Below are 23,840 nucleotides of genomic sequence, written 5' to 3'. Positions count from 1 at the left end.
AAATCCTGTTCTTACACCAGAGGACAAATCCCAACATTGCTCTAGAGAATTAAGGTGGATAATTGTTACACCCTCTGTCAGTGGGGGCTTTTGTTCCAAGTTGCTTTGTTTATGTAGTTACCATTCCACATTAATATTCCACAGAAAACAGTGGACAGATTCATCACCTTCACATACCTCATCATTTTTTCCTTAAGTCTTTTTTTCCAGACAGGAAGACTTCTAAGGAAAGCAGACAATTCCTGGCTTCCCCAAAAGATGAAACTCTCTGTCCAGGGAGTTCACAGGTAGAACTTCCCTTTTGGGGGCTGGGGGGCAGGCAGAGGAAGGGAGACAATTCTTGCTTCCTTTAACATTGCTCTTGGTTCCAGAAAACAAGATCTTTTAAGATGCTGACTTTATAATTAGCCAATTTTAGCTGTGCTAATTTCCATCATACAGGAGAACTTGAGCAGAACACAGAAGTTGCATTTAACTGCCTCTGAATTCTATTCCAAGCCAAGATCTGTGAGCAGCTGCAAAAAAAACAACTGCTGTGACACAACAGAACCAAAAAAGACAATGCACAAAGGACTCTCAGACACAATACCTTAAGTATATCATGGCCAAACCAAAGCCTGAATGCCAGACACGTTCCCCCACCTGCTGTAGTTGTGCAAGAGAGGCACACAAATATTGCATAAGATGAGAAACTTACACACTCCAAGGAAACTCCAGCAGTGGAGGTGAAACAGTTCCTGAGGGTAAGAGAGAACTGGGATGTCACTGATTGGGATTTTGTTTGTAGCATTAATTAACAAGGTATTTCCATTTAGAAAAAAAAAATTAGTAATGCCATATGCTCAAAATATAATTAACTATAACTCAACATACAATTAACATAACATATAATTAACTGTCTTACTAGACAATCTACAGCTCAGTACTCCCATTTAAAGCACATCATCTAATGTCAGCTTACCTGAGGTTTTCCTTTATGTAGAACAATCATGTACTGCAGTTGTTTTATGCTATTTGTGTCACAGCAACAATAAACAAAGGTAACTTTCAGCATTTGCATTAAAAAAAAAAAAAGTTTTCTTCTAACATTTTGTAGCAGGAAAAACAGGATTTCTTCAGCACAGCAGCATTTAAGTTCCCATGTGCAGTCAAATCAAGAAGAGTAAGAACTACTTCATGGATATACATTTGCTTCCAGTAATCTCATGGAATATCTTAAGAGATAACAGGAAGATATTCTCTTATCAAGACTCAATAACCAACTGAAGAATTTGGATGCATAGCAAATTCCTTAATGGTGATACAATTAACTTGTATGACACATGGATTTCTGATTATTTTGATCATCAGCAGCCACCAGGCTGTGCCCAAACCTCCCTGTGTAGAAATGGTCTGATGATGAGTTAGTTCCACACTGGAGAGGGACAAGCCATAAGTGGTCATTTAAGTGACTTTCCCACCTCTTTAGTCACTTGGCTGTGACTCAGTCTTACAGTTCAGTTTTGGGTGAGGTGAGTGATGAGCTAAAGCCACCCCTGTGCACAGTCACAGCTCACACAACCCCAGGGCACCACTTCTGACCTGGCACAACTGTGACCAAGCCAGTGGGTTGGCAAGATTGTTCCCCAGTGAATTGTTTTTCCCTGATGGATTTAAAATAAGTCCTACAGAACTTTCATCTTAACTAAGAACCTTCTACCTAAACAGTGGCTAATCCATTCACCAGAGGGAACTTAAACTGCAGTATGACTCAAAGGAATTACTCAAAAAAATAAATAATGAATGGAATAAGCTTAAAAGCTCTCCTCAGAATTATTTTGCAGGACCTTCAGAATGTTACAAAATTGTGTCCTAAAAGCATGACAACACACAGCACCTGCATTACACTTTCTTAGCATTTATTGATTTTTTTTAAACAATTTCTACAAAAGACCTTGCCTTTCATTCAAAAAGTAGATACATGTTTCTTCTCAAATGCAATACAGACTACATTTTATAAAGAAAGAGAAATAAACCTTTATTTTAATTATTAGTACAAATACAAGAAGTCAGAGTTTCAAGTGAATACTGACCAACAAAACACATAAAAACATTCAGTTCACCTTTGCCATCAGGTCAGCCTGAAAGTTGAAAAGGTACATCATTAGGAGGAAAAAACATTAAGAATTCTGAATCCAGGAAGTGGAAGAAATTCAGGAGAACCTGACTTAGCCAAGTTCTCCAACACTGTCCAGTCTGTCTTGCTCAGGGTTGCCCCTGTCCTGCCATACAATAAAACCAGAGCAGCAAGTGCTTCTCCTCCACAACAGCACATTTCGGGACTTCACCAAGAGTCAAGACAAGGCAACACTTGAGGTCCCAGTGAAGGGAACTCCACCAGTGCCCTCTGGGAAGTTATCAGAGTGCAGCTCTCATTAACCCCCTCATACTCTTCAGAACACAAGGCAGATCAATACCCAAGTCAGGAACCTGTACATTGAGGTGTGACAAGCTTACTCAGTATTTCCTGCTGAAGCAGGACTCCAAATTGTCCAGGTACCTTCCAGAAGTGCAAGTTTTATTGCTGAGCACACTGTGTTTCAGGGGTTTTCTTGGAAGGTACATACAAGGTTGTATATTTTGTCTTTTTTGTTTTCTTCTCCGTCGCAATTTTATTTTCTTTCTTATCTTCTTCTGTAGGTTCAGATCTGGATTCAGCTGTTAACCTACAGGCAAAGCAACCATTCTAAATACACATTTAGTTTATATAAAATAGGACAAAAGTAAGAGTTTTAGGCAGAATTGAGAAGCCAATTGGCATGGAAGACCATCCATAGGCAAAGACAGAGCAAGCAGGGCTTAAAAAGAGAATGAGACTGAAACAGAGCATTTTTATATCAGTCCTAATCACATTTCATCACTTAAAGCCTCCCCCACACACCTCATCTGCTGAAATGTTGGGTAAAAAAGGTTCCTGAGTGCATTTTCTGGTTGGGATCAGCCTTCAAAAACACCAGTGACTGTGCCAAGCACAAAGGAGATCAAATCCCCTCCAAGCCCCAGCAACGTAACACAAATAGGCTGAAGTCAAGTTTCCTTCTTCTACACCACCAAAAAGACTACCCTTAGAGCACTCTACTAGTTTCCACCTAGTTCTGTACTACTATTGCCTTTATTTTAATGCCTGAATATCTTAGGTTGCTGCAGGAAAATTTATTTTCAGGCTCTAAATTGCATCATTTGCCCACTGACATGTTTTAATGTTGTTGTGAATGTAAATGGGGGCACAACTGCCTCAATGCTGGTAAAGAGACAAGTAATTCTGAAATCAAAACATTGTCTTCAGATGTCTAAATCTGATTTTTAACTTAATTAACATGCAAACATGCCAATAGAACAATTGATAAATAACGGTATTTTATCCAACCAAATCACCCACAGTCAGTTGACTGTTCCACATAATTTTTGTTGTGAAAATAAACAGGAAAAATGAAGTTCCAAATTAAACATGGCTTTATATACCAACACAAACCTATGCTCCCACATCACCACATACATTAAAGCAATGGTCTCTAGTGACCTTGTGGATATCTAGTGGTCTCAAGAGCAACCACAGCCCCTGATAGCTGATTTCAATGATGGTTTTCCAAGCAAAAAGAGCTGCTACCCAGTTGTTAGAGATTTATTTGCAATACAGACCTGCAGCTCAACATGAAGACTATGAAAGGAACTGTAACAAATTTAGCTACAGATTCAAACTAAAAATCAAACTATTATGCATTGCAAGCACTATTATTCCCTATAAGCACTGTCTCACACTAACAAGAAATAGGCTTTGCTGTGCCCCTGCCTTGGGTCAGTGTTTGCTCCACCAGGTCATTCTCATGGCTGACAACCTTCTGTTTGTGGTCACCTTCCCCCAGGCTGCCTCACATTTTAAATTAGTCAAAAGTAGCAGCAAGACAGAACACACTTTTTTCTTCCCTGTGTAATTCCCAGTAATGATTCTGTGGTTTGCACTTCACCTGCAGGGCAGTCTTTGCCTCCCAGAGAGCAGGAATTAGGGATGGGCAGTCCTGTCCATCTGGTCCTGTGGCAGATTCCTTTCCTTTGTCCCTCCACTCTTCTGCTTTAAAACAACCTCTACCCAAGGGCCCCAAAACCACTACTCTAACAGCCAAAACTGCCACCCAGGATTGCCTAAAAAAATACAGAGAGGACTCAAACCAACCAAAAGACCAAATAAAACCAAATTCACTTGGGTTATGTTCCAAAGCAGCACCCCAGGATTTACACAAAATACTGCCCTTTTACAGCATTAGGCAATTCTATCAGTGTATGATGTAACTCTGGCCACCAAATTCACTCTGTGCCTCTTGTGAGGAGGAGATGGAAGCCAAGAACAAAGCTGAGTCTGGGAGGAAGGGCTGGGCCACAGGGGGGAGGCAGTTTTCTTTCTCTCTCATTGTCCCACTGCTTTTAATTGGCCAGTTAACCTTCCCCAAGTCTGGTTTGCCCAGGATCAGTGGATCCCTGTCATCTTTATCTCTCCCCACAAGCTTTTTCCATCTAATGTTCTCCTTTGGCCTGTGGAAGAGAGGGAGTGAAAGCAGCTGGGTGGGAGTGTGGGACCCACCACAGCTCTCAGACCATCCCTTGGAGCACCACAATGGATCACCAAGTATCAGCACAGGGAAATGGATGGATCAGGAAGAACAGGCACCAGTTAAACACTTCCACCTTTAAAAAGACCAAGCTATGACATGATTCTATCAAGCTGTGACTGGGCAGACTCCAAAACTGAGTTATAACTGGAGCTCTACCCATTTAAGGCAGATGAACTGTCTCATCAGGTGAAGCTCTGCTTCCCTAAAACCCCAAAGAGATTATTAGTATCCAGATCTCCTGCTGGGCCAAATGGCTGCAGGCATGTGAAGTAGATTTGGTGTATGTAATCCAACTAAATAATTTAAGGGAGCAAATAGGCTCTCAGGCACACAAGCTCTTCTTTAGATCAAACTAAAGCAAACAACTTCAAATCTAAATGCAAACTAAGTTGTGCAGCAAGGGCTGGAGTTTGCTGTTTCAGTTTCAGAAGGGAAGAAAAGCATTTCGATACAGAAATGTATCTTTTTATTGACCAGGTGGCCCAACAAAACATACCACTGCACACAGCCTTTGCAGTGCCTGAATTTCAGCAGCAACTGATAATTAATAATAGTCACTTGAATATTTAAATCTTTAGTCTCAACACTCTCAGGCCACAACCAAATCAGCCCCATCACCAAATAAGTTCCTCCAATGTGTACTTTAGATTCTGTAAGGACACAATGTTGTGCAGATCCATGTGCTGACAGGCTGAAGTGATGTACCTGTACCTTGCTAAATGACCTTAGCAAGAGAGTGTCTTCAAAAGAGGGAGTTTGTCACCCACACAGGTACACACTGATCACTCCTGACCACTTCACCACCTCCTGAGTCCAGGTGACAAAGCTTCCCAAACTCCACTTTCCAGAAATGAGGTTTGCAGCCCTTTCCCAGTTACAGTGGTTCTTTTCAGTGCCACATTTCATGCACCAATAATGACAGAGCTAAACTAATTACTGCACAGAAACTATTCCAGTCACAAAACCACCCCCAGAGGCCACGACAGCCTTTTCAGCTGGAGCATCATATTTTATTTAACACAAGTTCAAACACTGACAATTATTTAGCACTATTTATACCATCCACTATTATTTTTCCCCCAAAGTCTCCATTTTCAGGTCCACACTCAAGTTGCCAATAGATTTTGTGCCTAGGATTTGGCCATATCCATTTCAGAACAGCCCAGAGACTCCTTTAGTCCTTAGAAATCCAACTTCTCAAATACTGAGACCTGATCATGACTTCCTATTTCATAATAAATCATAGCAGATCAGGGTTAAGTAAACCCTCAATGTCATATTAAGAGCATCATGATTTGGGGATTTAGTAGTTCATTAACACCATCAGAAACAAAGAGAACTTCCTGTCTGGATTTGCCCTTACCAGGCTCATACCATCATTGAAAACAGCTAATATGGAGTTTTGTGGCAGTTTTTTAATTGTGCTGGTGGTTTTTATTTTTTAAAAGTTATTGATTTATGTCTTGTTCCTTATTTGAACCAACAGCAAGAGGTGCAAGATTAGAAACCTCCCTCTGAGCTATGGCTTCATCTTCCTCTTCCATTTTTTCTATGCACTCTGCTTTCAAACATCAACTTCATAAATAATTTCCACTCAAACCCTCTCCATGATTATTGAAATAATCACCCCCTCTCTAGCAAGTTCAGCCCTTCACTTCACATAAACTGTTTCCAACAACTTCCTGTCAGCAGACACTGTACCTCCCTTTCCAAAAGGAATATGAGGAAATAAGTGAAATGTTTCCTACCAGGTTCCATGCTACCTGTTCCTGCACGTGTCCAAACACACCACTATCACTCAGTTATCCCACCTTTCCTCTCCACTCTCCCCACCCACATCTGACCTCCCTGATCTTCCCTCCTCACTAACAGTCCCTGCACATTTTGACACAGCTGCTCAAACAGCTGCTCCTGCCATATTTTTCCCAGGCTGTTTCTGAAGATTGCAACCTTTGGCTACTTTAAGACTGTTAATCACACCCATGCAACCTTGACTAATTGATCTAAGAGTCAAAGGATCAATCCAATTACTTCTGAATGCCATTAGCTCTGGCTACACTGTGCAGGTTTCCATGGGTTAGGCCTTCCTCCATCTTCAGAAATGCTGTCATTTTAGACTCACTAAGTTATTTCTTCTAGCAGACATCAGCAACTTGTAAGCTCAAAACATCTAGGCAAGCCCAGACTTTTTTCTCCCCCCAAACCAACGTGTTTACAAAGATTATGAACAGAATACAAAAAGCATTCACTGAAAAAGTAGAAAATAGAAATCAGCATTCCTTTAACCACGATAAAAAAGTTGGAGATAATTATTGTTCTCAGTTACTCTACCATCTAGCAAAAAGTAACTTAAATGCTCAGTTCAGGGCAAAAATGTGATGTTAATTTGGCAGTTGTCTTTCCAGCTATCATGCATCCAGATTATGCAAGTCATTTGTCTGACAACACAAACAGCTGATTAATTCTCTGTGATCTTGTACGATGCCAGTTTTGTTAACACCACTCAGGTTAAGAATGACTTTAAATAATTTTTAGGCTTTTAGCTAAATCTGCAAGTTGATGAGGGCTGAAATTAGGTATCAAACTGAAGCATGATACCTATTGCCTTTGTTACCTTGAGGTGTAACAGGTGTGTGGCAGTTTTGAAGAGACCAAGAAAACAAGAAGTCTCTGAGGTTGGAGCAAACCAAGCGAGCTGTCAAGCTACCTGTCTTCAAGTAATGGCAAGGTTATTCTAGTTACAGTTTCAAGAGTCTTTTTTATTAGTCACCACTTTAGTCCTCCTAAAAGGTATTGAGAGGTTCAATGTAGGCAGCTGGAGCTGAGGAATGACCCGGCATGCAACACTGAGGAAATAGATAAAGAACTGGATAGCAAAGTTCATGCAGCGAAAGAAAAGAGATGCAGGTCTGTGCTGATTGCCTTGAGCAGAGACAGAAGCTGACACTGACCTGAGGGCAGCTGAAGTCAAGGAATTATTTCCACTTCTGCTGTTGGAAGAAAAGGCCTCGTGGTTGTCTTCTTGAAATTTCACTCTCTTCTTCTCCCTTTCAGGTTCCACTGTGTTCCTCTTTGCTTGCAGAGCTGTGTGGAATGGGGATGCTGGGAAAGCCTGTCTTAGTGGAGAAGCACCACTTTGCTCCAAGTACTTGGCAGTTATCTTTTTTCCTTCCTTACTTGGCAATTGAGTGAGAGCACCTTCTCTTACTGGAGTACTTTTGCTGTCCAAGTATTCACAAGTAGTGTCCACTGGAATCCTCTCCCTCTTCTTTTTAACTTTAGAGCCTCTAGGTAATTCTAAGGAAAAAAGGAATATACTTTTTGTACAGAAGCAAAGCTGGAGTTAATCTGTCCACCAACATGTTCATAATAGAACTAAAAAAACACTTCACATGACTAAAGACGATGCAATAATTTTTAATAGACAACTTAGATCCCTTAAAGAATGTCCCTTCATATAGTCTAATAAGCCCAACAGAAGCCAGCTTGAAAAAAAAAAAAGAGAGACATCATCCACTCTACCTTTTCCCCAAGACCTTTAATTAGATGCTCTGAACTACAGGCTGCTGAGGTAAGCTTTCACAACCAGGATTTGAAAGTCAAATCCTTTGGGTATGGAAAAGCACAAAACCAACTCACCCCATGCATAGAATCCCAAAGTGGTTTGGTCTGGGAGGGACCTTAAAGCTCATCTGGTTCCACCCCCTGCCATGGGCAGGGACACCTTCCACTAGCCCAGGTTGCTCCAAGCCCCATCCAACCTGGCCTTGGACACTTCCAGGGATGGGGCAGCCACAGCTTCTCTGGGTAACCTGTGCCAGGGCCTCCCCACCCTCCCAGGGAAGAATTTCTTCCTAACATCTGATCTAAACCTGCCCTTTTTCAGCTTAAATAGAATCATCTTCCTCCACAGTCTCCAGCTCCCTTATTTTGCACATACTCAGCTATCAGCTGTTTTTCAGGAGGGCCTCTGCTGTCAAAATTTAAACCATATTAACTTGAGCTACTGAACAGTTTCTCCTCTAAATGCTTTGTAGTTTATCACAAAGCTCCTGCCAGCTGCATTCAGAAAACTGAGGCTTCTCATCAACACAAAGATGTTGCTATACTGTTATGAAAAGCACCTCCTGAGCATCTGTTCCCACCCACTTGACTGTGGTTGTCCAGCTGTACTCCATAAAGCCCCTGAACACTCATCTGCACTCTTTAGTCTTCTGAAGTCACTGTTAGGACACACTGAAGGGAGGTCCTTGAGCAAAGCAGGGCTTTTCTCTTTCAGTTCAGCAGGTTTTGGACCTGGTTATTATCAAAAAGGCAGCCATTTAAAGTTTAGTCTACATCTGGAACTAAAGCAATGTCTTCCTGTTTGATGTCATCCCATTTGTGAAGGTGCAGAAGATCAGCCATTTACTTTTTCCCCCCCCAAGTGGAAAAGTTGTATTTACCTTCAGGTTCATATTTCATTTTCAGCTCATCCAGCATAACTCTCAAGCTCATATTCTCACTCTGACACGTCTGCAACTGCCTCTCACTGGTAAAGAGTTTCCTTTCAAATTCCAGGACCCTTTGGCTCTCATACAGAGCTTTCATTTTTTGCAAGGAGAGTTCATTTTTCAATGTTTCAGTTTCCTTGCTGGGGTGGGAAGAAAATTATAAAGTCAGACTTGGTTTGCTTTGTTTTTGGTTTTTTTTCAGTAAGGCAGCAGGTGTAAAGTCAACTCAGTACACAGCAACCTCATGGCAAATCTGTATTTATACACTTTGATCTGAGGGCTTAAAAACAGTCAGAGGCCAAATACTATGAACTTGCTAATTAATGAATATGGAATTCACTAGTCAAAGAAAACAACTAGATAGTCCAATAAAGCATCTGAAGTGTTATTATCTGTTTCCTTTGATAATGGAAATAAATATATACGGTCTATAGACTAAGAATCTCATACAGATTAAGTTTTAATTTATTAAAGTTCTCAATTGTCCTGTATCTAGGAGTCTGGAAGAAAGCAACAAGATACAATGATTCTGCTGCTATCTTTTAAAACAGTAAATTGAACTCCAAACAGAAAACTCTCATTCCTATAATGACTTAGAAAATACAGCAAGGAGCATGTCTGTATTTACACTCAGTGCATACAAACAGTAACAAAAAAGGGAGAATAAAAGCAAGTACCTACAAGATAACCCTGCTACAACCAACTTCTAGGGCTCAGACTGTAAGTACTTACTTGGAGTTGTCAAGTTTAATTTTCAGTAAATCTGCATAGTACTCATCCTCAGAGTCGCCTCCTTTTTTGCTACTCCCAGGTTTGGATTCTTCCATATTCTCATATAAAGTCTGATAAATAGAGAAATGTCAGGTTGTCAAGCAGTGACCTTTCAGAAGCACACTAGCTTGGTCCTTAAGTGACATTTTCCATGCATTTCTATGGAAGCCTCATCATACAGGGATTTAAACACAGAAGATAACTCAGTTGCTCTGAGTACCTCCTCATCTGTTACAAATGTCAAATAGCACTAAAACTGACAGTTCTCTCCCATTCACTGAAAAAAAATAAAAAAGCAAGTTATCTCAACTGCAGAAGGCTTTTAAATAGCACTGCAGAACTTGCTTTATACTTGAAAATACAGGATATTTAGTTAACACACATGGGGTTTTTTTCCACCATTTATTTCTAGGCTTCAGCAGCTGGACCCCAAAGGAATACAAGCCATGCTAATCAACAGTTAATCTCAAAATCAATTACATATTTCAGGAGGGAGTTAGTTGATAATAAAGATGCCATAAGTGCAGCAACAAGTGACACTGGGGTTTTTGTTGTGTGGTTTGTCTCTGAAGCAGCAGCAACCAGACTAAAGAGTGTGTCCTACAGACCTCCCAGTCCTCTGTCAGTCACTGACTGCAGTGGGTTGGTGATTGGAATCAAGTATTTGGTTTCCTGACACCACTTATTTATGGCCTAGAGACAGAAATAAAGCTCATAGATGAGAAAACTGGTAAAACAATCAGGCTTCCTCAATTGCTTGCTAAAATGGGTTAAGCTTGGCTTTACACCACTTGGGTTAAATACAGAAGAGAGGAGGCTATCCTGGAAAGCATAATCCTACTGCACAAGCTAATACACCCCAGTTTACACTCCAAAGCTGTGATAAGAAAGGGCCAAACGAGTCCAGAAGTGCAAGAATTAAAAGAGGCTGCTCTCTGTAAACACATAAACATCAGTAACATTACACTAGTGACCCAGGGGTCCTCAAGTACTTCTCACTTGTCATAATACCAAGATAGTACCAAGTTGTATAAGAGGACTGAACAAAATTGCTTTACAAGGATGATTAAATAATTCAGCTTGGTTAGAGAAGAGCAGGGTTCAACTGTAAAGTTAAGACACATTAAAAAATAAATATCCAGGAAATTCAATAGAGCTGAGACACTAAAAAATGCCAAAACCTAAGTACAAACAGTAAAAGTGTGAAATGGCTACACCTTCCAAGAGAAAAAAATCAGATGTCACAGCTCAGTGAACTTTGACCAAGTAATAGGATTTGAATGCTACAAGTAACTAAGATATCAAGGTGCTACACACAGGAACCCACAAAAAATTGTTTCTTTGACCCAGGTGTTGAATTTTCTCCTTCTCTGAACTTGAGGAGTATATATTCCCCAACTGTAGAACACAACTGGGGTCAAATAAAGGTATGAGTAGTTTTGAGATCCCTTTTCAAACCAGTTTTCATAATTCTTGTTCTCATGTTTTAGCTTCCATTTAGGATTTTGTACTTAGTTACAAACCACATACCTTAAATTTTTCCAGCTGCCTCACTTTCATCAGCAGATCTTCTATTTCCCCATTCTTTTGCTCTAACATGGCCTGTAAACGTTCCAGCTGATCAAATTCTGCCTGAGAGCCTTTCATCTGCAGCAGTGTAGCCATTTGTAGCTGGAAAAAAAGGGGGAAAAAAATAAATCTTTACAACAAGGATAAGTGACTGAAAGTCTCAGCCTCTTGCCCAGAACTGTTCAGGTACTCAAGCCTTGTAATTCTAATCCTGAATATAGAAGTGCACTGGATGTTTAAACTCAGCCTTCATAACAATCTTAGCAATTATCACCATAGACTGGCACTGAAAGTCCTCAGGAGAGCTGAAAACTCCCTGAACAGCTCAGTCCTGAGTGTCACACCCTCCTCTGTACTAAAGAACCTGTAAATGCACTGTCAAGGACACACAGCATTCCACATTCAAACCATAAACACCCAGTCAGCTAAAACCCAGCTACAGCCCAGGCTTATTTATCAGAGCTAAAAAGAATCTTGAAAACTTCTCACTCGAGAAAACCCACAAATTTCAATCCCTTTTCCCACCCCACTTCTGATTCTGAGGTATAACACCACCATGTTTGCCTTCTGCAATATTAACCCAAGAATTTCAGCTTTTCCTGCTCCTCCAGTGGAACACATCTTTTCAAGCAAAGTTTTCTGAGGGTGTTAATATGTTAATGTCATGTTTACAAGGGTCTTAACACATTGAGTTACAAGGGATACATCAGACATTTAAACAACTGGGGAAACAATATGAAAAACAAGACATTAAAGACTTCACAGGGTGTTGGTGAACACTGAGGCATTTTTATCAGTATAGTCAGTATGGATAAGGTAACACTATTGGGACACTGGGAGAAATCACAGGGAGAGGATCAAGGGAAAAAATTAAGACTACAGATTGAGGGAGAAAGTGAGAGGAGAGCATTTACCCTATGCAATCTCCTGTATCAGGTACAGGGTTTTGATGTTTCTGTACACAAACTGGAGCTCAAGAAAGGTTAAATTATCTCACAGCTTCTACAGAACATAAGGGAGGCAAAATTTTACCCCTCCCCAACACTGGCTGACTAAAACTATCCTTACAGTTCCCAGCCACAGACATCTCATCTTCCCCCTTTGACTCAAAAGGCTTCTTGCTATCAGAATTACAAGTGGCAGTTGATCTACATAAAAACAAAGAACAGGGACATCAAGAAACTCAAAGGGATACTCTGGGCTGTGGTAGAACTTTCACAGGAGTGCTGTGGACTTTCTGTTCAGGACTCAGATCTTCAGGAGTCACCAGCAAGTACCACACAGAGACATTCTGACAACTAAAGCTGCAGCAACAGTTACCTCCACTGCAGGAATCAGTTGTGAGTGGGGAGATAAGCACAGACTGAGCTTTAACACAGAGCAGCACAGTGCAGAGAGGAGGCTAACAGGGATCTAGGATGGCAGCTTAAGCAGAACAGCTGTCCTAACAAACTACTTATTTCCAGTGCTGATATCAGAAGAAATGTTACGAGTACAAATCAAAATTCCAAATAAAAGCATTAAGCAGTAGAACAGGGATACCAATTTGCCTCCATTTTTGGTGGAAGTCTTCAGTATTAGGCATGTTTCTTATACATTAAACCAGTAGGACTGACCTACCCTCATATTACAAGGAGAAAGTTTCTGAACAAACTGATCCTACCCAATGACTTTGCTCACTCAAATCTTTGCTGTATCTGTAGGTTTTTTGCCTTCTCCTTTAAGAATGTTGTTTCAACTATTTTCAACCTCCTCCACAACAGCTGGGGAACACAAACCTGTACTTTCAGTGCAACTTATGATCATCAATCTCAATTTGTAAGCACTCTCCTCAAACTTCATGATCAAGTATTTGATCAAAATGAAAGGATCCACTTTAGCAATGGAAAAAAACCAGAAGACCAACATGAAAACAGTTGGCAGCTCTGCCATTATCTTCTAAGTCAGCTTCTGCCAACTAGTTCTCAACATTAACCAACAGGCTCCCATCCTATAACAGTGTAGTCTAAATGAAATAGGTATGGCAAAAGTTATGACCTATTCTTGCACCAAAAATAGGGAAAAGCAGATTAAAAAAAAGAGGGTAAAAAAAAGAAAGCAACCCTGAGGGCAAAAAAACCCAGAAACAAAAACCCAGTGTGATGGGAATAAAGCCTGTCCTTCTCTTGACATTCATTCCTGACAATGACAGTCAGTGCACAAATATATGATTCATGTAGTACAAGGACTAGACAAGAAAAAACAATTACCAAGACAAACTGAATGGTAGTTTGACTGACAGGAGTTGAGTTTTACTTTTATCCATTAAACAACTACTGCCAAAGTAAGCAAACGTGGTGCCTTCAGTGAAATGTGGAGGTCTAGGATAAAGCAGGAGCAGTAGAAGCAAAACAAAAATGCTGATGAACCGTAGAAGTCAAACAGCACAACAACATCTCACTTGTTTTTATTCCCATTTCCCTCCCCCCAGACCACTGTACCATATTTTAAAGGTAACAAATCCCCCAGGCTGTGCACTGGGGCAGTGCCCAAGGACACCTGGAGCATTACAGTAATGGTCATACCTTCATTCTCTGCAACTGTTCTCTAGTGAATGCATGCTGTTTTTGGAGGGACTGATATTTTACTTTCACACTGATCAGCTGCCGTTCCATTTCTGCCCTACGGTCCTCCACCTACAGAACATTGTGAACAGTTATTACTGGGAAGTTACAACACTTGTTCTCACTTGGCTGAGGAGTTTTACATGGACATGCTGCCTAGCAATGAGCCTTCAGTCTGCAAATACTGCTTTTGCAGCAACAGTACTTGAAAATACAGGCTGTTGATAATCCCCCTGTAATAGAAGTGCTATAGCTGCTGAAGTGCAACAGATTTTTCTTTTGTTCTTTTGATATCAAAATAAAGTACCATTTCATATGCTTCAGTGTTGCTGCAGAATAGTTTTGTTCACTGGCATCAGAACAGTTTAAAAGAAAATGAACTGTGCACCAAAACACCTCCCTATGCATTTAAGAGCAGCTCAACTCTTACTGCAAAACCAATTCAAGAACCCTCCCAAATGCTCAAACATCCTGACATTTTCAGCATGTTTGTAAGACAGTTTTTATCAGCATCTTTTAGTATTTTACATACTTGTCTTGTACATTAAAGAAGGCTTTACCAGCTGAACAAAACTACTTAAGAGTCAAGATCTGCACACAGAACAGTCATGAGCCCTCAGTCACAACTTTTGACTTGATAGCCAGGTAACTTTAAGTGAGTTCATTAATTTTAGTAACTCCTTAACTTTGGAGAGCATAAAAATGATTTTCCATATGTCAGATCAACACTGAAGTCATATCTGAGGAATAGAGATATGTGCTGGCCAGATCAGGTACAAACACTCTAATATTTTCAATACAATATAGCAAAGAAAACTTAAGTATTTTCTTCTCAGGCATCTATGGTATAACTGTACCTCAGCAAAGAGAGAATTGCCTTTACTTGTAGGGTCCAAAGATTGTTGCACTGCACGATCCAGCTGAACCTGAAGCTCCTGATTTGCTTCACGAGCTTTCTAGATTAAAGCAGAGAGGATATTAATCATTCAAGCATCTGATGCTCTGCATACATGAATTTAATCAGATAGTTTTAACTCTAATTTCCTATGCTTTAGCACAGATTGTATTGTACTGCAGTACTTTAATGTACATACAGTTCTAGTCACTAAGACAAGATAATTGCATTTCACTAAAATGAAATTGTTTTATTTTAGTATTCCACTGTTCTTCATGACAGGAACACAACTAAAAACCTTTCAGGGTTTGCTGTTTGTTGACTGGATTAGTGGTATGGAGAGCACAGGCCTTGCTGTGTTAGTCAGTCACAAAGGCTCTACCCTCCAACACAAGTTTTCCCAGAAACTTGAAATCCAAACAAGAACTGTGGCAGTGAGCTGTGGGAAGGTCACTAAGAGGCAGAACAGTGCTGGGCAGCTCTCCTTACACAGCCTGCCCCAAAACAACCCCAAGACAGAGCATTTACCAACAGGCAACACCAAACACCATCAGCCAAGATCCTTCTCTTTCCTCTCCCTCCTCAGAACTCCTCAAAACTCCAATTTCACCAAAAAGCTGGCACCACAACTTGTGCTATTTGGGGCTTATCTGCCAAAGTCCTATAAAATTAAGAGAATACCTCTAGTGCATTACAGTAAGAAACAACTTCTTTTTCCCTCTCTTCCTTTTCTGCGTGCAGGCGCTCCAGCTGGTTCTGTAAGTTACTGTTCATGAGTTCTAGTTGTTCTTTGCTGTACTGAAGCTCATTCAGCTTCTCTTCAACATTGGCCTAAACAAAAAAGTATGAAATAAATAGTATTTAAAACAACTGGAAGAAAAGCAAGCCCAAGTGAGCCAGACATTTGTCAGTAGTAATTACTTTTAATACAAAACATTATATTGAAGAAGAGAAGGTATTAAAGTCTACCTGTTATTATTTTGCTGTGCACATTGTCTGAATATAAAACAATCTACACAAAACAATAATGAAATAAGTGCAAAATCTGATCTTCAATTAGCCTACACTCCTCACACACCTTCACACTTTCTAGCTCAGTGAGCTCCATCTGAAGGTTGAGCATTTCTGAGGACATGGTCTCGTGGACACGCTCAGACATCATGTGAAGTTCCTCTGATTTGGCAGCAATTATTTCCTTCTGATGCTCCACTTTGTGTCTCAGTTGTTTCTCTGAGAGTCGAGTTTCATCAAGTTCTGCTTTCAGGTTCTCCAGCTTAAAAACAGTTGACAAGCAAGCAGTATCATTTAAAAATAAACTCTTGAAAAGCACAATACTTCTGACTATTCCAATTACAGAAAATGTCTTAGAAACACAACTTAAGAATAAACCCTTAAAGATAATTAAATGTGAAATGTCCTCTAATTAACAAGTAACAGTGCAGATCTTTGTTAAAAATCAACCAAACTCCTACATGTTGTAACTACTTATTATTTATTTTACTAGTTAAGAATGCAATTATAAGTTAAATTTATAGTAGCTACATATTAGCTGTCAAACCTTGTTTTTAAGGTCATTGATTTCTTGCCCAAAGGCTCTGGCCAGCTGTTCCTTCTGTGTTTCCAGTTGCATGTTCTGCTGCTGCTTGAGGGAATCACACTCAAAATGCAAGCTTTCCAGCATCCGATTCTTGAGTTCAATTTCTCTCTGAAGAGTGTATTTCTCTTGTTCAAATTTCTGAAAGAAATAGCACATTAATAAATCTAAATGTAATAGTACATTGATCCCTAAGCATTTATGAAAAAGTACAGACTCAAAACCAAGATATTTGTGGCTCATTCAATCTTTTGTTGGAGTTCTAATTAGGGAATACCCACATTTAAAAAAAAAAAAAGGAACAACTGCTCTAAAATGATGATTTATTATTGTGCCATATTCTCTTCTCCATAGAACTGTTTATTTCTTTGCACACAACATGAAATGTGTGGGCATCTTTTCTGCAAGTGTCACAAAGAAATTTAGCAAGAGTTTACAGGCATTTTCCTACCACCATGGAACCCAATTATGTTAAAAGTTGCTACAGCCCATCAAGTGTTTCCCCCACTGCAGAACAGCTGAGTGCCATGGTTTTAAAAGACAGTTAAATTGTCTGCTGTTTTGGAATAAATCCCCTCAACCCTTCCAGACTGAAGAATGATTTTTTAAACAGCTCCCCTCTCTGCCTGATTGCATGTTTGTTAATTATAAAAGGCAGCTTCATTTTACTCTTCCATTCAGCCAGCAATTAAGGAGAAGGAAAAAAATAAAAAGAGGAGAGTGTTGAAAGCAGAAGTGGTAATAACAAAGCCAAACCAGTCTAAAGATGCAGGATATTTTCTTTCTTTTTGAAATAAATTAACTCTTAAAACACAAACCAGAATTAAAAAAAGGAACAGAGCAAAACTAAAAGCTGTCAGGTATCAGACTGACCTCTGTGGCCCAGACACAGCTTATCAAGGACAGGCTTAGCTCTCAAATACAACAGAAGAGCTTTAACTCAAAGATAAAGGTACTGCACAGGACAGATTTGGGAGTGCACTTCTGGCCACACCCCAGAATGATAAAATTCAAGCAGATTATGTCTGCACACTTGTACAGGAGAGAACAGAGATGTTTCTGAACAAGAGTTCTGAAAGAATTTGTGTGCACAGGAACTGCTTTGGCTCTCAGATTCCAAAGAGGAGAGCCAGAGACTCCAAAGAATCTGTTGGATAACCAGTTCCCACACAAGATGTTATTCTACTGAGTGAAAGCACCCAACTCCTTCCCTCTGCCCTTGGAATCTGAGTTGCTAATTGAGCTGGTTCACACAAGCTCTTGGCTCCAGCTTCTGACACAGGATTACAACCTGGGGGAGCAGCCTGACAGCACAGGGTTGTCAGCAGGAAAGGATGATCCTGCCCTGCCTTCCTTATCACTTGTGCTTTCAGCTGCCTCTCACACAAAGCTTTCCAATGGTAAACTAACCAAAATAAGCAATTCTGCTCTTTCAGAGTAGCTACAACCATCCAGTTGCTATGAAAAAACACAGAGAAACCAAAAATTACACACATTTTCTCTCTACCCTAAGAGAAGGGATGGATGCACACCCAGAAAGAGGCTAAATGAAGACAAATGGTCTATATGAAACATGGGCTGGCCAAAAACAAACTCGAAAATTAAAGTCTTTATGAAAAGTGGAAGAGATTTTTCCTGATTGTGATTTTCTTGAACAATTAGTAAGAAGAACACTGGTCAACTAAGTAATACCTCTGTATTTCATCACTGTGCTACTCTTTTTTTTCTGAGCTGCAAAGAAATGTCCTAATAAGTTCAGGACCCCTGGGTATTTGAAAAATGTGAAAGCTTCACTACAGAAGAAACCCATTTTACAGTCTTGCTGCTCACATTCTTCTCACAGCTTTAAATGATGTAAAGCTTATAGGGAGAGCACACACAAATGAATTGCTGAACAGAGGCAAAACACATGCTCTGAAACAAAATCACTGTAGCATTTAGCATTCATTTTACATTAAAGGCAATTAGTCCTACATGGTACAGAACACTTGATGCATAATTAGCTATGAAACCCTGTCCCAGTTAGATACAATTATGCTCAATGTCTTAAAGCAGAGGGAAAAAAAGCCCTCTGTACAAGCTCTTGGAGGTTTATTAAAATTAATGGAGACTCCAAAAGGCATTTAAAGCACCTGTGCCTGCAGAAAGTAGTTAAAATAAAACAAAGTTGAGTTTTGAACAGTCATCACCTCAGTCTTCTCAGTCAGTTCACGGCGTGTTTGATCCAGCTGATTTTGGACTTCACTTTGGGACTCCAGTAAATGCAAACCATACTCTGCTGCCTTTCTTCTCTCATTCTCTGCCTCCTTGAGTTGCTGTTTAAGACTTAAAATGGTGTCTGCCTCCATTTTCCTTCCTTCTGTCACTTCAATGCTGCAAAGACAAAATTGTTAAAAAATACCTTGCAGTAAAAGTTACAGTAAGTTACTGGATTTCCTTTCTTCACCAGGATACAAGGATATACTTTATTCATTAAGACAAAAAAAACAAAAGCAACCAAAAAACAAGACAGCTCACAAACAAACAGACCTATGAACAGTAAAATAATAGCTATTTCTTCATGAATTTGGTCTTACTCTTTATTACCTGGTTTGCTCACCCCCCAGAGCCAGAATTAATCTGGTACAGAGCTCTCTTGCCAAGGACAAGAGTGGGCCAGGGAATAATCTTATAAAAACACTTATGCACATGGCTGGCAATATTTCCTTTGTATGACAAATCAAGCCCCACCAAGTATAGGATCACTTGTGTACACAAATAACACTTAAGATTCACGTGGGCAGCTGTATTAGCAGGCCAGTTTACTCCTAATAACATTAGGTGGGATATAGACTCAGATGAAAGCAGTTCAAGGGAAGAGGCAAAAATAGAAACCCTGTTAAAATGTCTGGAATTTTAACACAGCATTTATTTAAGTGCTTGATGGAGTCTTTCATTACTGTTTATTACTTTAAATTCGCTGCTGGCAACCTCTTTGTTAATAACCATCTCCCTGGCACATGTTTCACAAAGTTCATCCATCTGTCACTTCAGAGCACAAAAGACACAAGGTGAATTTTGCAAAAAGTGAGTTAAAGTAAATCCAACGAACCAAATATTTAAAAAAAAATAAAAACAAGTCCAATTAACACCATAAGTTTGTGTGACTGCTTGCTCTCAAATCTACTAAATCAGCATGCTGCCAAAAAATCCTATTAAGAGAGAAAATGCTAAGCAACTTGGGCTTCTGAACAACATATGCCAAGAGTTTGCTCAGAAAGCAGGAGGTACCAATGATAGACAAACACAAAAAAAAAATCTGCAGTTGATTTTTCAAAGCCAGGGTTCACAACTGTTATATAAATTGAAGATTAAATTCTTTATTGAAGATCTGACTCTTCGTTTTCCCACAAGCAATTTATTTGTTGCCATTTCTTATTGGCACATTTATTATTCTTCACTTTTTTTTTTTTTGCTAATTTTTATTCAACATGGAAAACTCTTTGTGGAGTTACCCAGCTCCCACTAAAAGAAAAAAATAGTGGAGGCATAGTCTGAGGCAAGAGATATAAGCTATTAAATTCTGGGTTTTGCATTTTCTTCTCCCTTCTTGCTGCTATCCAGGTTTAACACACACCAAGAGACTTTATCCAGCCATGCTCTGAAATTTCACTTTTTCACATCTAACCACTGCAATGCCTGAAATCCTAGTTTTGCACACTTATGCCAGTGAAAGACAGGAATGCTGCAAAACTGTAACTAAGAATCAACAATATTATGCTCCTGCAAGGACAGATAGACCGTGTACAATTCAATAATTAAATGTTTAAGGTAGGATGTAGCAATACGAGTGCATAGGCAGCCACTCCTGGCATCTATTTCCATTAAACAGAATTAATGAATCCTTGCTCACTTACAGAAACAGAATTTTTAAAATAGCTTTATCTTCTGATCAGACAGCAGCATAGAGGCAACACAGCTATTTGACTGTTTTTACCTTACTAAATTAAATGAATAACATGTTTAACTCACCTTCAGAAGTCCATTGTAGTCTTTCTTGACTTTATTCTTGCACTCCACCTTTAAAGGAAAATAAAAGCAACAGTTGTCTAGTGCAGCTGAGTCTGAACTGCCACCCCAGCACAGTCCTTCAGAGCAGCCCCTGGTGAGAACATGCCTAACCCTGGGGCTGCCTCATGAACATGCAGATCACAACCTAAAACCCCATATAAATGCAAATCTTATTCAAATCTCGCTTAGGCAGCTGGCAGACAGTTTAGAAGCAGCCAGATCAGGCAGTGCTGCCAAAGGAGGGATGCTCTGCAATTGGCCTGTGGGGCAAGTAAACAGGTTACACCCTGGTCACCTACTTCTGGAACACGTGGAATTTTTAAGGGTTGTTCAGGGATTTTTGTCTCACTCCATCCTAATTCTTCAGTCTCTTTTGCATTTCCCCTCCAGTTTCACGTAGAAGACCTTTGAGCTCTTAATAAATAAATTACTGCATAATATATATATAAAAAAAAAATCTTATTTTTTTTTATTTTATTTTACAGTTGAAGTATGGAGGAAAAGAGAAATAGCTTTCCTACTCACACGTTCTTTGCTTACTATTAGGGAAAAAAGCAAGTGTGCCTTTTGGAGCACACTCTCAACATTCCACTGTCAATTCCAGATGCAGCTAATCTAATTCCAAGTAGTTTTGTTCATAAAGCTGTATTGTTGTATAGGAAATAACTGCCTGCAATTTAATATTGTACATGAGGCTAAGTAAATTGCCCTGAAAAGGTTTTAAGAGTATTTAAATAGGTAGCAAGGTGAGCAGGCAGGAGGCGAAGTAAGGGCAGAATAAATAGAGAGCAACTTCTAAGAGTTACAAGAGAGTTCCTCACTTTTGGCTAATTAACACATTTTATGACAGATTCTGGGCTGAGGGCTGCACACCTCGATTATTCAACCATTCGAGCACTCATTAATAAAAACAATAAGGCAGGAGATAAAAAGGCAGCTTTCTGGCAGGCAGCCTTTCTTCTCCCCCTCTCTAACAGTTCTGGTTGATCTGCTATTCCCAAGGGCCACGTGGAACAGCTGCCTGTGCTCTGATCCCTCCAGGAGCACCTGCAGAGTTTTCTGAGCGCTGACATAATTAGCAGGGTGGTTCCTCTCCCTCATCCCAGCTGTTCCCCCGACAATCCCATTGTTACTCACACAAGCCCGTCCTTCACCTACCACACCGCACACGCTCAAGCTGGAACATTTTCAGGGCTAATCACCCTCCACAAAAAAACACCTTCTTGGGCTAGTGAGTACTACAGAGACTATCTGCACACAGAATATAGCATATTATACACTACATTATATACCACAGGTATATTATACCCTATATTATATACCACAGATATATTATATCCTATATTATATACTATAGATATATTATACCCTATAGGACATGCTAGATATGTATATATTATATGCCATATCACATGCTATAAATGTGTATCTATATCTATTTACACATACGTATATAGCTAAAAAACGCAGAAATAACACACTACAGCCTCATCATTCAGTCACCACAAAGCCCCGGGCAGGCCAGCAGCTGGCTCTGGGAGCACTTTGTGTAATTAATGCCATGTCACCTCTGCTCTCTCGTTCCACACCCGTTTCCCTCCCCACCCGCTCGCCCGCCCTCACCCGGTAATGTCCAAACGGACACCGAGGGCAGGCTCCCCCCGCTCCACCGGGGGCCGCAGGGCAGCAAACCACCTTCCCCGCCCCAAGGGACAGGGGTGGGCACCGGCAGCACGACCGAGGCAGCCCCAGAGGGAGAAGCAAGCCGCCCTTCTGCCGCGCTCCCCTCACGCCCGACTGTTCACCGGCGCGCTCCGCCGTCAAATCGCTCCGCCCCTCAGCCAAGTTCGCGAGACTGGCCCCGCCAGCCCGCCCCGGCCCGCGCATGCGCGGGCGGGACCCGGCAGTGGAGTTTGTGTGAGGGGTTCTGTGTCGGGGAAGCCCGGAGTTGTCCCTGCAGGGACCGTTTCAGTGCTTTCGCACGGCCTTGGCCGCCTTGTTTTTTGTTGTTAAATGCCGGAGCGCTGTCCCGAACGCGAGCTCGCAGCGCCGATTCACACACCGAACCGAGGGGTTTCTGTGTGTTGTTCTAGTCTGTGCAAAGCAAAGGCTGGCTCAACGATCAGCAAATCTTTACGCTATTTACGCGCTTCAACAGAGGCATCAGCATTCCTTGATTACGAATTCCATTTCATGAGTACCCAAGCCCGTATTTGCTAGTTATATCTGTCATGTCTTAGCCCACAGGTGCAGTTCTCTGCGTTTCAGGCTGAGGTCTGTTCTGAGTAGGTGGCCAGTGGGTGGATGGTCCTGATCTCCCACTGCCAGAATTCCTTTCCCCTGCTTACTGCTCAGCAATGGCTTAATCGTAACTGTCCATCTACAGCTACTGATTACCAATTAAAAAAAAAAAAAAATGCAAAGTCTGATTCAAATCTTGAGGGGCTCAATATCAAGAGCAAGAGTGAGCAACCCATCCTGCCGACTACAGAGAGCCTGATCCACTTGTTCCCTGTGCTCTGAGCTATTAAATACCCCTGGTATGATTCTTTAGCACAGCACCGTGTTCACATTTTCTTCAACAGCAAGCTTCTATTTGTATGAAGTCTGGGGTGCAAGGGTTGGAAGCAATGGTAAAGGAGGGTGGCCAGGGTTGCCATCGTAGTCTGGCTGCTCTTGTACTCATTAAACAACATTCACTGTGTTAAGCCTTCCCCGGTGGGGGAAGAATGTTTGCACAGAGCCCATGGGAGATTTTCCAAAGAGGGAATGTTGTAATAAAGCTCAACTCCAGCGCTCCAGCCATACCCAGGGAGGTGTGAAGGACATGCTTGGCTTCCAGAATCACGGACAATGCCACCTCGCTCGAAGGAAACACGGGGAGTAAGCGATGAGAGTCAAAATGTACAGAGTGCTCTGTGTCATCTGGGAAGCCTGCTAAGTCCAGGGGCAATCAGCTCCTGCAGGTAGTGTTCTACAGGAGAGATATGGGGCTGGCAGTAGAATGCTGCAAGTGTCCGGTCTATCCCACTGCCTGCTTCCCTCAGGAAGGAAATCCCGTCCCTCAGCAGGGCTGCCGAGGCTGCCTGCCCCTGGGAAATGTCACCACCTCCTTGTTGAGCCAAACCTTCCCTTGGCTTCTGTGGAGCTTTAATGGCCAAGCTACACAGCAAATTTGAGTGCTTGTAGCATGGAATCATAGAGTATGCTGAGCTGGAA

At 40.9% G+C, this 23,840-nt stretch overlaps 1 protein-coding gene across 2 annotated transcripts; it reads right to left on the bottom strand.

Annotated features, from left to right (window-relative positions):
- Positions 1–1,884: 1,884 nt before the first annotated feature.
- On the bottom strand, positions 1,885–21,889 carry SPDL1 (spindle apparatus coiled-coil protein 1). Of its 2 annotated transcripts, none has more exons than XM_018073675.1 (13): positions 21,780–21,889; positions 20,583–20,630; positions 18,761–18,944; positions 16,536–16,712; positions 16,056–16,250; positions 15,659–15,808; positions 14,940–15,038; positions 14,044–14,154; positions 11,441–11,581; positions 9,872–9,981; positions 9,092–9,279; positions 7,598–7,943; positions 1,885–2,705 (listed from the first exon to the last, which is right to left on the bottom strand). In XM_018073675.1, the coding sequence occupies exons 3-13, from the start codon at positions 18,917–18,919 to the stop codon at positions 2,558–2,560; spliced, it is 1,824 nt and encodes a 607-aa protein (XP_017929164.1). In that variant the 5' UTR covers positions 18,920–18,944; positions 20,583–20,630; positions 21,780–21,889; the 3' UTR covers positions 1,885–2,557. The 2 variants fall into 2 exon arrangements, 1 of the variants encoding a protein (XP_017929164.1); XR_001920806.1 differs by having other exon boundaries at positions 2,598–2,705; positions 7,261–7,943.
- Positions 21,890–23,840: the final 1,951 nt, after the last annotated feature.

The sequence above is a fragment of the Manacus vitellinus genome, unplaced genomic scaffold, assembly GCF_001715985.3.
Source record: "Manacus vitellinus isolate BGI_N305 unplaced genomic scaffold, ASM171598v3 scaffold_25_pilon, whole genome shotgun sequence".
NCBI classification, from domain to species: Eukaryota; Metazoa; Chordata; class Aves; order Passeriformes; family Pipridae; genus Manacus; species Manacus vitellinus.
The sequence above is the reverse complement of the archived record's forward strand: the minus strand, read 5'-3'. Positions and strand labels throughout refer to the sequence as shown.